Raw genomic sequence first — 16,219 nt, forward strand, 5'->3', positions numbered from 1 at the left:
AAGCTAGCTCTTGATTCTGAAAATTTCTGTATGGAAGAAGTGCTGCATAATTTGTTGCAGTAATCAGTATGGGAATAGAAGAATATAGGACGACACAGATAAACGGACCCAATGAAAAATAATAATAAAACTAATTAAATTAGAATATAAGTAAGCGACAAGTCGTTTTTTTAAATATGAGCAAGCGACAAGTCGTTTTACCGAAGGAAAACTTTTCCCCTCATGCAAACTAGAAGGACGCAAGAAATGGTGTACTGTATCGTAAAGAATATACAAGCTTACTTGTAACAACTCGTCACTTTATTCTTTCCATCATTATTCGGCAAACTTGAAATACTTATAGGTCGTCTTTGGAATTGATCATGTTTTTATTTTTCACTTTTTTGAGAAAAAAAAATAAAAACGTTTTTAAAACGGCGTTCGGCGCAATAAAGACAAAAAATGAAAATAAAAACGATTTTTTAGTTTAGTGTAAAATGATAGCGAAATAAAAAGTGACTTTTAGTTATTTTTCATTTTCTCCTCTCTCGAGCAGAGAGAGAGAGAGAGAAAAAGACATTAATGAGTTTTTTATACTAAAAACAATCTCTTAATAAAATTATCAAATATATTTTCAAAAATGATTTATGTCTGAGATTGAAAACGTTTTCATTTTCATTTTCATTTTTATACAAAAATAAAATCATTTTAGAACGAGTTTTAAACGCGCCCATAACTTTTATAAGCCACAAAAAAGAGTTCAATTAGTAACCTTACCCCACACAAAATCAAGTCGCAAGCTCTCATATCTTTTTTCTCAATTACTTCAACTAATATATTTGTGTCTGTGATACCTCTTGATTTCTCCATTATAAATATTGTCAAATAATTTTGTTAGTTTTTCTAATGGTGTAGCTAGCAAGTACTCCTACCCTGCATAAGTAATGTACATGTGCGACCCACATTAACTTAAGCTAATTTTTACTAAAATCTACCTCTCATTTAAAAGTTTTTTCTCCAACTTTTTTTTCTCATTTTTCGGCCCTTAAAATTTTATAATTACAAAAAAAAAATATAATTTGTTAAAGAAAATGTGTCAATTCTACAGCTTGTAATTTTCACTTTTAATTATCATATTGAATATTTCAAACTTAAAACTCAGCTACACTACTCCATAACTTCATAGCTTCCTAGGAATTAAAATTTAAAACGTAATGTTATATTATATGCTCAGTATCCATTTTGAAGATGAAACAAAAAAATATCAATAGTATTAAAAACGTTAAGTAAGATGTATATGGTAAAAGAATAAAAATAGTGTTGTAAGGTTTATAAAATTCATTAAACTATTATTTTAGTTCTTTTTTTTTTTTTTTTTTTACTTACGCTTCCATAAGAAAATACCTAGCTTCGCTCCTAAATTAGTAATTAAAAAAATCGTAAGAATTATTAGGAAAATTTAAAAATCAATCTGTAATCTAAAAAGGTCGCCACTATCTTTAAGAAAGTTTGAAAGAAATGATCTGTCAATGAAAATTAAAAAATTAATTTATAATATTGAAGGTTCCGATTATCCTCAGGGACGTTCGAAAAAATGATGTATAAAAGGGCAGGTTGCGACTATTTTTAAGAAGATTTTTTAAAAAATATTATGAACCACGCTGGGTGCGACCACTACTCTGATTTTAGTTACCTAATTTGCTCATGAGCATTTAATATTGGTAAACTTTCCCTTCATTATATTGCATTATATCATATTTAATTTTATAAAAAGTTTTATTTTAAAGGACAGAATATCATTTTTTTTCAACTTCACAATGAATAAAGGAGGAGTTTTTCTAATGCTATATGTAAAAGAAATTACAGATTTTTTTTTTTTTCAAAGTGATGGAAGAAATTTTAATAACAACTGAAGTTTTTTTATATTGTAAAGTACATATAATAGGGAGTAGTATTATGGATCTTTTCCTTCATATCGAATATATACAGCGCGTATTATAGTTGGATATTGTATTTCTTCACTCACGCTTGTACAGAAAATACAAATGTTTTGTGCTCTTTTTTTTTCTACAATATTATACAGTGTCTTTATAATATCTAGCGCGCAAAAATGCGCCCTCTAAAAATTCAAAGTTGGAAGATTAATGTTTTATTAAAACCATTTAATAACTGTGTTCAGAGGCGCATATTTAATTGCAAGAAGGACGTAATAAAGACATATTACAGGATGCTTTGTTTTTCCACAGTTCTTGCTGAATTAATCTCTCAACGTACGAACACAAGAAACTCTAATGTCTCGTTCATTTTATCGATTTGAGTTTTTAATTTTAAATTTTTACAGTTAAAAATTTTCAGAAAATGTTAAATTTAACTTTTTTGTTACAGTTAAAAAGCTCTAAAAAAATATTACATTTAAACTCGAATTGAAAACCAAATTCACGAAAATGTCGCAGAAAACTAAAAATTAGTCCGGACAAAATATCGCCTTAATCTCATTATTTGGAAAAATGAAAATACATTAATAGCCATTCAGTCTGAACATGAAATTGTAACTTAATAGAAAAACAAGAGCCTCGATTAACGAGAAATGTTGTGAAAATACATAAACTGAAACTGACAAAAATGAAAAAAGTCCACCGCCCTCAAAAGAAAACATGTGGACTAAAACTGCTAGCCGACCTTAAAACCCTAATTAAAGTTTAAACGACACCCTCTAGAGTTTAAGTTTGCCTCCGGCCATATAGGTCGTCGAAGACGCCGAGGAGAACTCCTCGTCCAGTTCGCCGGGGTTCTCGATGGTGATCGACTCGGCAGCGGCGGCGGCTGCAGCAGCAGCAGGAAGCACGTCACCGAGCAGTGGGGCCACCGCGGCGACATCGCGAATCATGTTGTCCACGACGTTGTTGTTGTTGATGCCTATGGCGGCGTCAATATACGCAAACATCTCGCAATCTTCCGGAGGGAGAGGGTTAGGGTTAGCCGCTCTTTCGAACCTGTTTATCATCTCCCTCTTCCTTTTCCTTGCATGGGCACTCATGTGCCCTCCCAACGCATTCCCGCTCCGAAACGACGCGTTGCACTCCGGACATGTGTAGGCACGCCTCTCTTGCGCCTCCTCAGGAGCCGGAGCCACTGGAGCCGCCGCCTGCGCCTGATAATTACCTGCAACAACATTATCGTTCATTTCTTGTTTGATAGGCCGTCCATTTACGATATTGTTGTACTCGCACTGATTAAACCTCGGCCTTTGGGGTGCTCTATCGGCAGAAGCGCCCGGAGGGTTGAAATTAGGATGAGGGAATGATAGGTCATAATTGCAAGCCGGACAAAAGTGATTGGGTCGGTAGACGGCTAGTGGCGGCACCGGAAAGATAACACCGAGGTCGCCGAGGTCGGCTAGGGTTTGGTGGACTTGTGAGAGATGATCATCTAAGAATTGGGAAGGTGCAGATATAGGTATTGGAGTGCCATAGTTGGGGGTTGGGAAGGATGATATTGGTGTGGGGGTGGTAAAAGTGCTAGACTCTCCAATATTTGGCAAAAAATGGAATTCTGTGATTTGGGTAATAGTGGTTCTCAAATGAGTGTGGCCAGATGACAAAGGGCCTGGAAGAGTGGGTATTTGTTGTTGATACACCATAGATCTGTTTGGATTGACCACAAAGGTAGAGGGGTCAAGGGGGACAAAAGGGTCATTTCCCATAGGGTAGTTGGTCCCATCAGAGAGATTATTGGCTAAAGGGTCACCATTGTGATAAATGGCTGATGTCATGGCTTGGACACCATTGAGATAAATATTATTGCCATGATTTCTGATCCTAAGTGGTGATGGCCTTGGAAAATGAGAAAGGAGATGTCTTTGGGTGTTGGCAAAATGAGGATTGATCAGATTTGGGACATGGTTCATTGGGTTGGAATTGGAGACAAAATTTTGGGTAATATTGGTGGAAGGAGTGATCATGTTTGGAGTTGGGATATTATTGTTTGATGAAGCAGCAATACTGTTGGAGATGTTTGGCAATTCAAATTCTTTGCCTGTGGTATTGGCCATTGTGAACCACTCCTCACAATATTTTTGCGGGTCGCTCTCAGGGACTTGTTTCTCCATAGGAGCCATGGGAGAGGAAATGGAAAAGCTCTTTCGGGTAGGGCTACTTTGGGGTGGGAGAAATTTGGTTAGTAATGCCAAAGGAAAATGTACATTTGTGAAGTTAAATGGTACCAAGAGAGTGTGGTTATATACACATTCTGAGGGCTCCTATGAAATAAATTTTTATGGGTGACAAATGGAAATATGAAGAAATATGGTGTTCTTGTAATTGCTAATGATAAGTTTCTCTCCCCAGATGGAAATTTGTTGTAGCTTGACTGTGAAGATAAATTTTGGTGAATTCGTTTTCTTCCCTTTATTGGGATTATTTTCGGTTATTTTTTCTAAGTCGACAGAAAAATATTTTAACTATTATAGAAGAGAAATACCAAAAATAGTTGTCCGGCATTCTTCGCCGAAAAACACGCGTCGATTCAGTATTAAAATTTCGGTGATATCACACGTATCAATAGTTACGAAATAATAACCACGTCACGCGTGACAATCAAAATATATATTTTCAAAAGAAAAAAAATTACTAAATTAATCCATCCTTAGCTATATGATGATTGGAGTGCTAATAAATAAGCCATTATTTCCCATGCAATGAAAATTTTTATTTCTCACATATACATATTATTTATATGTACATAAAGGGAGAAATATATATTCTGAGCCTAATGCCTAGCTTTTTTATATAAATAAAAAATAAATAAAAGAAAGCTCAACATGGAAATTAGCTACTGAATTATCCTTAAACTATTGCGGCTGCCCTAACAATTTTAGTGTGAATTATGCGTTGATAATAACTCTCATAGTTTTTGTTGGCAAATCAATATGATCAGTCAATATAAAGGGTTGTTTGGTTGGGGGATTCGAATCATGATTCATAGTTCGCTACAGTATTTTCTTTCATTAAAAATACACGTAAATTAAAAATGGTTCTAATCCATGAACCAAACGTCTCCTAAAACTTCCTATTGTATAACCATGCCTGTATGCTTTGACATCATCGCCAAGCATAACAAAATCTAGCACTAGATTTGAACGCAAGTATTATGTGTACATGAAATTACTACTTTTAGCCCGCAAACCATAACCCGATCTATATGATAGCTCACTTACGATATGTGATGATCTTTTTTTTTTTTCCGGAAAAAGAAAGGGAATAGTACTTTATGAAGATCTCAATGAATAAATGAACTGAGCAACCAAAAATAATCTTGGAACATATTACTCAAACTAAATTTGGTTTTTCTTTTCTTTAGTGGAAAAATCTGATTTAAAGCACATTCCCTTTTAAGTGCAAATATTTTATCTTGATTCTTGTGGTAAAAAATAGAAGCCAATGGTGCTTTTTACAAAGTCATGTTATACATTTTTTGTGAGTAACTATACATATATGTATAGAAAGAATATATATATATACACGGCTTAGTGATTAATAAATATGAATCAAGTCGAATCTTACCCTTGCTTAATGTCTAATTTAAATGTGTTATTTAGAATATTTGCCAGGCCGTTGGACACTGATAATTAATTTTCAGTCGATAAATTTTCTATAAGTGCAGTATGTATGTGACAATGGAATTTTCGACCTTTGCCCTATCTGAATATTTATCAAGAAGCTGACTCTATTAATTTGTAATAATTAAATTTTAAATTAGGAATGACGATTAATATTATGCATGGCCTGATCTATTAGCTCTAGAAAAATAAAGAAAATGATGTACTGGTAAAGATTAGTTTGAAAATATTAGTCGATACATAATATATATATATATATATATGTGTGTGTGTGTGTGTGTGTGTGTGTGTGTGTGTTACATTACGTAGGTTCACAAAAGTTTTATTTTAGTTAACCATGAAAATAGAAAAGGAAAGATATAAGCTAGAATGACTAATTGCTAAATTTGTACTACTTGAACAGAGCTCTCAATGGGAAAAAAAAAGTGTAAAATCAGCTTAAATCAAAAGCTGTATTGCACTTTTTAAAATAGTTCATAAGTGTAATTGTAGCTTCTTTTATAACAATACTTCAATAGTAGCTTATTCTTTTCTTGTTTCTTTTACGCGCACCAAATATGCATATAAGAAAATTCCAAATAAAGAAATCAATGCATATAAACATGTTTTATTACCCTAAAAACGTGTTTATTTTTTCATAAAAAAAAAACATGTAAAAACGCATATATTTTTTCATAAAAAAACATGTTTATTTTTATAAATCTCTTAAAGGTTAATTACATAAATATACTTCTTATTGCAGATTATTTTACAATATATCCCTCTATTTTCAGAAACAATAAAGTTACATTTTGAATTTGAAGAAATTGTTTTAGTTTCAACCCTCACACAATTTTTGGACCAAAAAAAATGAAAAAACAAAATAAAATACATTTACATGATTTTTGAAAAATATTTTAAGTCATTTAAAAAACGTAAAAAAAAAAAAAAAAAAAAAAAAAAAAAAAAGCAAAAAAAAAATAGAAAACCTCATATTTATTGATATGCTTTTTCATTTCATATTTTTTCACAAATGGGCGATGGTGAAAATTAAAAAGTAACTAAAATTATTATATATGTTTATGTAATTAATTCAATCTCTTATTGATGAAATTTTATTGCTCAAGCTTAATAAGTTTTTCCGAATAATGAATTTTTTGAATTTTTACAAAGCCATCAATGATCCCCTTGGTAAATCATATTGGAAGCATACTTTTTTTTTTTACTTATCTGAATATAATTGCCAAAAGCAGGTGAAGAACAGTGATTAAAACAATGTTACCACATTTTTTTTTTCTTTTTTCCTTTCCTCCAAATAGCTACTACAAACGTATTGTCGCGATGTGAATTAAATAGAAGAAAAGAGAAATGCTAACATCACTCTTTATGTTATTGTTTTTGTCACTCTCTGCATTGAAATAATATTTGACTCTACTAACATGATATATTATTATTTAAATAAAAAATTAGATAGTAAAATCCACGTGTTAAACAATAAATGCGATTAAATAATATTCTCGCAATATGATATTTTGGCAATATTGAGAGTAGTTGAACCGAAATTCAATTAAATAATATTCTTTATGAGCTAGATTACCAATGCCCAATATATTAAAACCCAAATAATATGGAAAATTAGCTTTGCTTGTTGCTTTTATATGCGATTTACAAACTGAAGTTTGTAGCAAAAGAAAGTAAATAAATAAAAGGCAACTACTCTTTTGGCTGATCGGAAAAGTGACTTGCCGGAACTCCACGTAGCAAGGTTTCTTTTTTCAAAATAAATAAATAAATAACAAATATGGAAGAAAATGAGGATTCTATATGAGATTTGGTTTTTCCCATTTTTAGAGAAACTTTTATGTGCAAACCGTTTCTTTATAATGGCAATTAATTTTTACACCGTTCTGAGGATACGGTCAATAAATGTCACAATTTCGTTTGAAAGGAAATAAATCTCACAATCATACATGATATTATATATGCAAGACCAAAGGAGCATTTAATACATATCCGATTATAGCATCACTCCTTACCTTTTGTGGCGAAACTAGCAGATTTTTTCCTGTCAATGGAATAATTACATACGTTGGGTTATTGCACCATCAAATCTATGCATACTGAAATTGGAAAACTTTTTATAAAAAAAAAATGTTGTACTTAAAAAAGAAAAATAGTTTACACTCACCCCTAATAGTATATACATACATATATGTTAGTATATGCATACATATACGTGTGTGTATATATATATATATATATATATTTAAAAAGAATTCATCTAAGCCCTAAACCCATCCCTAGCATTTTTTGAGCCAATATTGTGTTTAATGCTCATTTTTGTTTTCTCCATCTCTAATTTCCTCATGGCGTTGTCTTTCAATCCTGATTCTTATTCCAGTTTAGGCCTCCACAACCAACCTATCAATGGCCAATTCTACTCCGGTGTTGTTTTAGGTGATCATACATTTGAGAATGTCTTCATTGGCTCTCAGCAGCCCAACCGTTTGGGGCTTCATCAATCAAATCAGTTCATATCCCAGCTGATCACTGATGGTAATCCAACTACTCACCAAACAACTTTTTCAAGCCAAGAAGCTCATATCAGCCAACGAAACACTTGTCTTGTACCACAAAGAATCCAATTGGTTGAAACCGTGAACATTGACTATTTTCCTTCACAAAACCAAGCAATATCTTCAGTGGGTCCTCTAGGTGGTCAAGTTTGTGTCACTGAGGTTGTGAGAACTCGAGAGATTGTTAGAACCCAACTCATCAATTCTGCCTCTACTAGGGACCGTTTTTTGGTCCCCAACAATCATGGTTATAATTCATGGATTAACGACCAAGGCCAAACCCATCTTCAAAACCAAGCAAATCATTCAACATTCACTGAAACGCAACCATTTATTGATGCCTATTGTCCAAACACCATTACCCAAAGCTCTAGCCATTGCTTTCACAACACCAAATATGAGGAATTTAATACCCATGTCCAAGAAAGTAATTATATTATTGGGGACAACACAAGTTCTGATCCTCAGCCATTGAGTGTTTATTTCCCTCATGAAACCAAAAGGCCAATTCCTACCGATAATCATGATTTTTATGAATCACGAGACTTTCCATTCACCGAGTATTGTAGTCGTTATAACCGAGTTTTTCATGATCAAGGCGAAAATAACATTTCTGATCAAGACGATGATGATGAAGACAATTTTATGGGCGATGGGCGGACCCACAGCCTACCATACAAGAAATATGGACCGTACACGTGTCCGAGATGCAAGGGGGTATTTACGACATCGCAGACGTTTGCTGCTCACGTGGGGTCCCACTACAAGAGTGAGAGCGCGGAGGAAAGGAGGAAAAGGCACTTGGCAAAGTATGGGAAGAAACACCTACGCCTCGTCAAGTCAAGGAATGAAGTCAACATTGTGCCTTATAAGCCGCATTTCAACGAACCAGTTGCACTAGATCGGCATAATAAGAAGAATGAAGTGAAAACGATCGGAAGTGAAGATCAGGAGAGCAACAAAAGTACCGGGAAAGAAATACTTGTCACTCTTTCTTTTCGAGGAGAGAAATTTGAGGGCTTGTTTGATGTTCCCATCAAGGAGGAGCCCATGGAGATGATAAGTTGAGATGCATAAATGTTTAGAAATTTTTTTTTTTTTTTTTTTAAAGTTTGGTAGTCGATGGATAATACATATGTAATGCCATAGTATTATTTGTTTTGACAAACTTTTAAATTGAATAATAAAGCATCAAAAAGCTTAATTTGTTATCCATTTTGAATTTAGATTGGCTAAGTGACGAAAAACAATCATCAACTTCAATTGATTATAGTTGAGAATAAATCCTTTCTAGTTGTCCTTGACTTTTAAATTCTTGCATTTTATGAGCTACTAGAGCCTTCATTGCCATATGCCCCCATGGCATTGTCTTTCATGCTAATTCCTAACTCCAATAATTATGTTTCAGGTGATCATAAAAGTTTTAAACGACAAATGCTTTAGCAAAAAATTAAAAATAAAAAAATAAACGACAAACGACATTTCCTCTTATGCTCGAATCATGGCAATCTATATATATAGTGCAAATTTAAGGCGACACGTCGTTTATGTCAATATAAAAAGGACAATTGATTTATGATCAACGACATGCAGTTCCTGAAAATAAACAACAGATGCATCATTTTGTTGAACAACAAACGACGTGTATTTGGAAAAACAACATTTTTTTAAGAGGAAAAACAACATCTCGTTTCACCAGTTTCTATTAAAGTAACAACAAATAGTAAAAACGATATAAGTCATTTTTGGATAAGCAATATGTTTCTCCAAAAAAAAAAAAAAAAAAAATTCTTAAATTTCTACTACTTTGGGGCTAACATTGCACTTTTTCAAATTCTATGTTGAGACATGTAAATGCTATACAATACTAAACTAGTAAATATAATATTTTGTACAAAACGTAGCATAATGTATTCTCCTAAAACACTGATCATCCGCTAATATTACTGTCATTTGTTCTTCAAACTTGCTCTTCTCAGCTCAGAACTGAGTTAATTGCTTTAAAATATTAAAAGGTTTTTTTTTCCTTTTTTTTTTTGGAAGTACTAAAGAGGTTCTTAATATGGTTTTATAAATAAAGAAAATGTCACTACCTGAAAAAGTTGTAAAAATTACAGGCATACTATATTACAAAGCTTCCCCAGATATGATGGAGGAAAGCATTTCTGCAGTCCATGTTACTTCAACAAAGAGGATCTCTTATACTTTCTCTTATACTTTCTGCCATACATAACAAATGTGGAAATGCTCATCAGTATTAAATAATGTAGAAGTAAATAATAATAATAATAAAGTTTAAAAAAAAAATGGCTGACCTGAAATTTTGCTGAAGTTTAGAAGAGAACATGAAGCAAGGACCTTGTGCTCAACCTCATGACCATTTTCCAGGCTATCCTTTAGCCGCGAGATGAGAGCCGAGAATGCCGGGAGGTGAAGCTCAGTTTCGGACATTGAAGCTAGTGAAGAGCTTAGCCATGCCACAGTGGTTAAGCAGACTTTGACCAAGTTCAAGTTTTCTGATCCAATACATTTCGAAATTGCGTCTACAAATGACCTCTTTCCATTGCCGAGTAGTGATGTAGACAAGTTCCTCAACCACTTCTCAATGTTTTGTTCATCATCATCCTACATTTTGTAGCATAAATATCGGATTATGTATTTTTTTTTTAAAGCAATGATCAGTCAGAATTTGGATTAGGTTCAGTAAATTCTGAATTAGCATCAATCAAGTTTTTGGGGTAAACTCACACAAAAATTTAATTCCAAGCTATGAAATATAGATTTGATGAGGCCATTCTTTGCGGGGAATTTAGAAAGCTAATTATGATCAAAGAGATGGAATGTACCAACGAAGATGCATCATCAAGTAAAGAAACATTTTCTTGGATTTCGGGCGAATTTTCTGTGGGATCGACATTAAAACCTGCTTGGTTTAGAATCCAACTATATGTTAATAATTTTCCGGAGGAAGAAAAACGGCCTCCCAAGATAAGAAGCGCTCTGCAACAATTTTCTCGGGTTTTCTCATCAGCCAAACTGGCATCAAGTGCCTCTGTGATGGCATCAACTGCCTCTTCTCTGTAAATGCTGTACTTCCGAGGCTCCACCTATAATAAACAGTAGCCAAGAACAGCTTTGACCAATCAGCTTTTTGACAAAACAAAATTTCTGTTAATAACTACAATCATGGAAAGCAAAAATCATAAAGTGCCCTTTATTCATTGTTTAATGTTTTTAACAAACAACTATTACAAAATTTTTCAAATTGCTTTCTTGCTCTTTCTGTTTTAAACAGCCACCAAATCAACACTTTTTTTTTTTTTAACTCAAATGAAGACATTTGATGAACAAAATTAAATAGAATTTCCCATGTGAATGAACCGAAAGATAAAGAGGGATCTTTTGGGATAATACCAGAACATCCAAGTATAACAAAAGCACAGCAACTAGAGGTCTTTGGGGTGGTGGACAACTTTGGAGGTAAACAAGCAGAACATGCAATGTACTCTCTATTCCTTCATTTTCATTCTGCAATCCACTAAGAAATCTCATAACGTCCTTTTTCCTGCAAAATTTGTGAAGCAAAAATTTTGTAAAGTTGTGACATATAGAAAATTTTCTTTTCCCCCTTAAATTCTGCACTATAGAACATAAGATGCAATGAAAAATCATCACAAACCTCTTGAGGCAAATAAGTTCAATCAACAAGGCCACCACATTTGCTCTGGCCTTAACCTGCTTGCTATGAAGCATCTCAAGCACGCACTTGCTGTCAATATCTCTTGCTATCCGATTCCTGACACTCGAAACCGCTTCGATGCAAGACACCACTAGGGCCGCGACACGTGTCTTCTCCTGGAGATCTCCACACTCAAATCTTTGAAGAAGGAAGTGCAAGCCTCCAAGGGATATAAGCAGTTTTGCATTGGTGATACTTTCCTCTTTGGTGAAAGCAGTGCTGGTGAGAAGAAGCTGCTCTAAGACCAAAGTGGTTGTCTCGCTTTCGTCTCTTAACTGCTCCAAGAGATGTCTACAATGTTGTGATTTCCATGTATCAACCAAACGCTTTAAGACTAAGTTTGTGAAAGGGACTAGTTTGCATTCCAAGGCTTTTCCTGTTACTGGGCATGCTCGGTTTCCTTGGTCAAACCAGGCCTTGATGGCTTCACGTTCAAATGTTTGGCCGGTTTCTAAAGTCACAGGATCTTCAAATAATTGTCCTGTTAGAGGGCAAATGAAGTCCTGGGGAATGATTGAGAAAGAGGGTCTTTCTTCAAAGTAGACCCCATGCAGTTCTGTTCCAAATTCCAATAAATAAATAAATAAATAATTGAACAGAAAATAGGGTGAATTCTACATAAAATTTTTTGAAGAACAAAATTAGATTATGACAAGAACCAACAATGTATGGTAAAGGAAAATATGGTTCATTCCCATGAAATAAATCCCCTTACTCACATTATAGTAGGTCCCACAAGGTTGAGTCTTACTTAACAACCTAATAGGACCCACTTCTACAAGTAGCGGGGATTTAACCCCCATAAGACGAATAGGAGTGCTCATACTGTAAAACATACGCAATTTAGTTGTCATGTACTATGCATATGTCCTGGGGCCAAATTTTGTCTTTCCAAAAAAAAAAAATTTTAAATGGTTTCTATAAAAATGACCAAGCCTTTCTTTTAACTTAAAGGAGAATTAAAAGTCATTTTCTCAAACAAAAGAAGTTGACCAACCTTCTGAAGCCGACCCTACTTTAGTTAGCTGCATTCAGAAAAATTAAAAAGAAAAAACCAAAAAAAAAAAAAGTCAGTTATCATAATGATGACCAAGTGAACCACTTTTACGAAGTAAATTAAGAAAATAGGCAAGAATTCAGTACATGTACTAAAGCTTCACTGTCTGGTTGTTGCAGTTCAAAAAGAGACTTTGCTAGCCTTTTGAGGGTAAGCTCATTCTCTTTTGTATGTTGTGGTGGTGAACGTATCATTTGGCTGTTTTCTGTTGTTTCTTGACAAGTCACTGGGTTTACAAACTTCTCACTGAAATCTCTTCCTGTTGAAACCCTTTGTCCAGGAAAGCTCCATTTTTCCTCTGATGTCACTGAGAGTCCATTCTCCTACATAAAATTCACGTAACAGGTGAGTTGAAGCTAAAAGTACTAAGTTTACTAACTCTTTACCGACATTTTGATACCAATTCACGTAATAGGTGAGTTGTCATATTTTTACTGATAGATAGATACAACTCTTAAATAACATTTGATGTGACAACTTTAAAATACCTACTAATAAAAGAACTGCAATTCACATGAAAAATTGGTACCCTTGAATTAATCTTACTAAATTGCATTACTGTCACTTACAGGAGAAACTTCATCTTCTGGTGCGTTCTTGGTGAAATCTTCTTCCTCATGTCCATTAGTTTCTTTAACTGTCTCTTTGACAACAGCAGAACCATCAGAACTTCTTATACGATTATCAGAATTCTCTGTGTCCCTTCCATCTGCAGATCCAGGCTTACTTGACTGGCTAAAAAGAGCATTATAGAATTTCTTACTCACCATCATTGGTTGGGGTGAAAATGGATCAACAGGACTACTAGATTGCTCAGAAGAATGACCATGAGAACTACTATTTCCCTTTTGAATTTCCCGAATCGATATCGACGGAACATGGATGGAAGGAACAGGAGTAGTTTCAACTCCTTCTGTGAGCCAATCCTTGTAGTAAACTGCAAATTGGTAAGTCCCAGAATCCACTATTTCATTATACACCTTCTCAAGAAGTTGAAGTTTCCTTGGCCTTCCCGGCGAGTCTGCTAAAGAATTTGCCTCTTGATTGTACCACACTTTCAAGTGTGAAAGATGTGGAAAAAATAGATAATCCCACAACTCAGGCAACAGTTTTTCACGAGCCTGATTCGGCGAGTCACAGAAAACCTGCAAAAGATGCTTCGCCGCAACTCGATCTTTCCTCTGCAGCTTGTAGACCACACTTAAGTAGAGATGAGCACAAGCTGACAACTTGTAATCCCCAGAAGTGAATCCATCTTTTAAGTCACTTGAATTTAGCCCCACAATGACACGAAGTTGTAACACGGCTTTCCTCAAATCCTTTGTGCTTGTAGCTTCCTCAACCGCCTTTTCTATCGCTTCGATCGCTTCCTCAAGCTTGGCTATGATTTTTCCCACATTGTTTCCCTCTTCTACTTGAACAAAATTAAGGGAAGAAAAGCAATTATCCCTGAGTGTCGATCTGAACTCCTTGTCTCCAAGAAACCGTTTGATGTATCCACTTAGGATCGAAACCATTGCTTGGATTGCAACCTCATCAAGTGCAGGCTCAGAAACTGGATTGACAACTGTTGGTTTCTCATTGTCATACTTCTTGACTTGAGTTTCCTCAAAGCTTTTGCCATTTGATGAGGCTTTATGATCAGAAGTTTCATGTTTCTGTTTCATGCTTCTCATGTTTTTATCGCTAAAACTCCGACGACCAAGCACATGTTTCTTAGAACGTCCATGAATCTTGTCCTTAATTTCCATTTCCTTAATAACCCTGTTAGAATACTTCTCTTCATTTGAATATATGTCCTTAACTCTCTCATTTTCTTCATCTCCAGCCTCAACTATCTCAAACACTTGTTCTGTTTCATGCTTATCTCTTCCTTCTTTCTTTGGCCCAGTAACAATCTTCTCCCTTTTAACAAGATTGTCTCTTGGTCTGGCACTACCAGAAATGGTATCATACATAGGTGATTCGCCTCGAGTACTATGTCGAGACACGTCGGATCTTGTTCTCTCTGTCCGGATTCTGTCCCTTGGCATGAATTCTCTCTTGAATCTGTCGGGGAAAGGGAAAGGTGGCAGATTTGGTGACTCTGATTTGAAGGAAGTTCTTGACCTGGCCAATGATTTTTTTCCTCTGAATCCATCCTCTGCTAGAAGATCCTCCAAAGAGGATGCCATTGATGATTCCAAAATCTTTATTTATACCAAATCCTATGTCAAAGAAGAAAAGGCAAACACAAGAGTTAGATGACTTAAGACTAAAATTCGTACTTTGGATAAAAAGACTTTGCAATGTCAATACTTATCAACGGATTACTACAATTTGAAAGAAAAACTCGTATTAGAAAAAGGGAGTCATAACCTTCAAAAGCAGACTCCTAAAACTCAGAACCACTACAAATATAACTAATCAATCTTAACCAACTTCTTACACTACTTTACACAGAACATGCATAAAACATGGAAACAGATTATGAATAACTAATCGCAAGTTACTTAAGTTAGGACCTGCAAAATTTTTCTCTCAAATACACCTTTGTGCGCCAAAACTTTATGGGGGAAAATGAGGACCTAATCGACGAAATAGGAGGCCTAAAACTCAATGAAAAACTAAACAAAAGGCACTTCAGTTATGTGACAAAACAGATCATGCATACAAGTGAAAAACTGGCTTTCGTACCTTTCGTGCTCTCTTTTTCTTGAAGCTCACATGACATGACTAAGAAATAAACTTTACCTGAAATCCAGTTGCTGAGGAGCCAAAAAGGATACAGTTTCCTTCAGGCCTACAAGTGAAAAACTGGCTTTGCACAGCTTGTGATAATAATAATAATAATAATAATAATAATTCAAGATGTTCCTCGATTATTTGTGAGTCCTCGACTAAGAACGCTGCAAGGGAATCTTAGGAGAGAACAAAAAAGGAATGATGAAGATGCTGATTAAAGAAAAACAATGAGGTGGAGTTGTCTATAAAGGACTGCAAGTTATGGAAGAAGACAAACAGTAGATAAAAGGGAATGATCAAGAAATGTGGATAGTGCTAACATTAGGCAACAAGGCAAAAGCTTTGGAGTTGAAGTGTGACAAATGAAAGGTGACAAATGAAAGACAAAAAGACTTGTGTTTATAAATAAAATATAAGATTTATGTTTCTACGACTCTTTCAATAAGGCATTTTGCTGTAGGCTCAGTTTATATATATATATATATATTTGTTTCATTCAAACACTCAAAACTGCTATAAAAACTGCCGTCCTTTCAGGTTCAATCCCT

General features: G+C 34.5%; 1 protein-coding gene across 1 annotated transcript; it reads right to left on the reverse strand.

The window, feature by feature from the left end:
- Positions 1–9,968: 9,968 nt before the first annotated feature.
- On the reverse strand, positions 9,969–15,727 carry LOC21401392 (putative E3 ubiquitin-protein ligase LIN-1). Its single transcript, XM_024164826.1, has 9 exons — positions 15,681–15,727; positions 13,517–15,154; positions 13,034–13,270; positions 12,888–12,915; positions 11,831–12,446; positions 11,566–11,716; positions 10,998–11,258; positions 10,467–10,776; positions 9,969–10,371 (listed from the first exon to the last, which is right to left on the reverse strand). Exons 2-9 carry the CDS (start codon positions 15,119–15,121, stop codon positions 10,334–10,336), a joined length of 3,246 nt encoding a protein of 1,081 aa, XP_024020594.1. The 5' UTR covers positions 15,122–15,154; positions 15,681–15,727; the 3' UTR covers positions 9,969–10,333.
- Between the last annotated feature and the right edge of the window lie 492 nt (positions 15,728–16,219).

Source organism: Morus notabilis, unplaced genomic scaffold (assembly GCF_000414095.1).
Source record: "Morus notabilis unplaced genomic scaffold, ASM41409v2 Scaffold89, whole genome shotgun sequence".
NCBI classification, from domain to species: domain Eukaryota; kingdom Viridiplantae; phylum Streptophyta; class Magnoliopsida; order Rosales; family Moraceae; genus Morus; species Morus notabilis.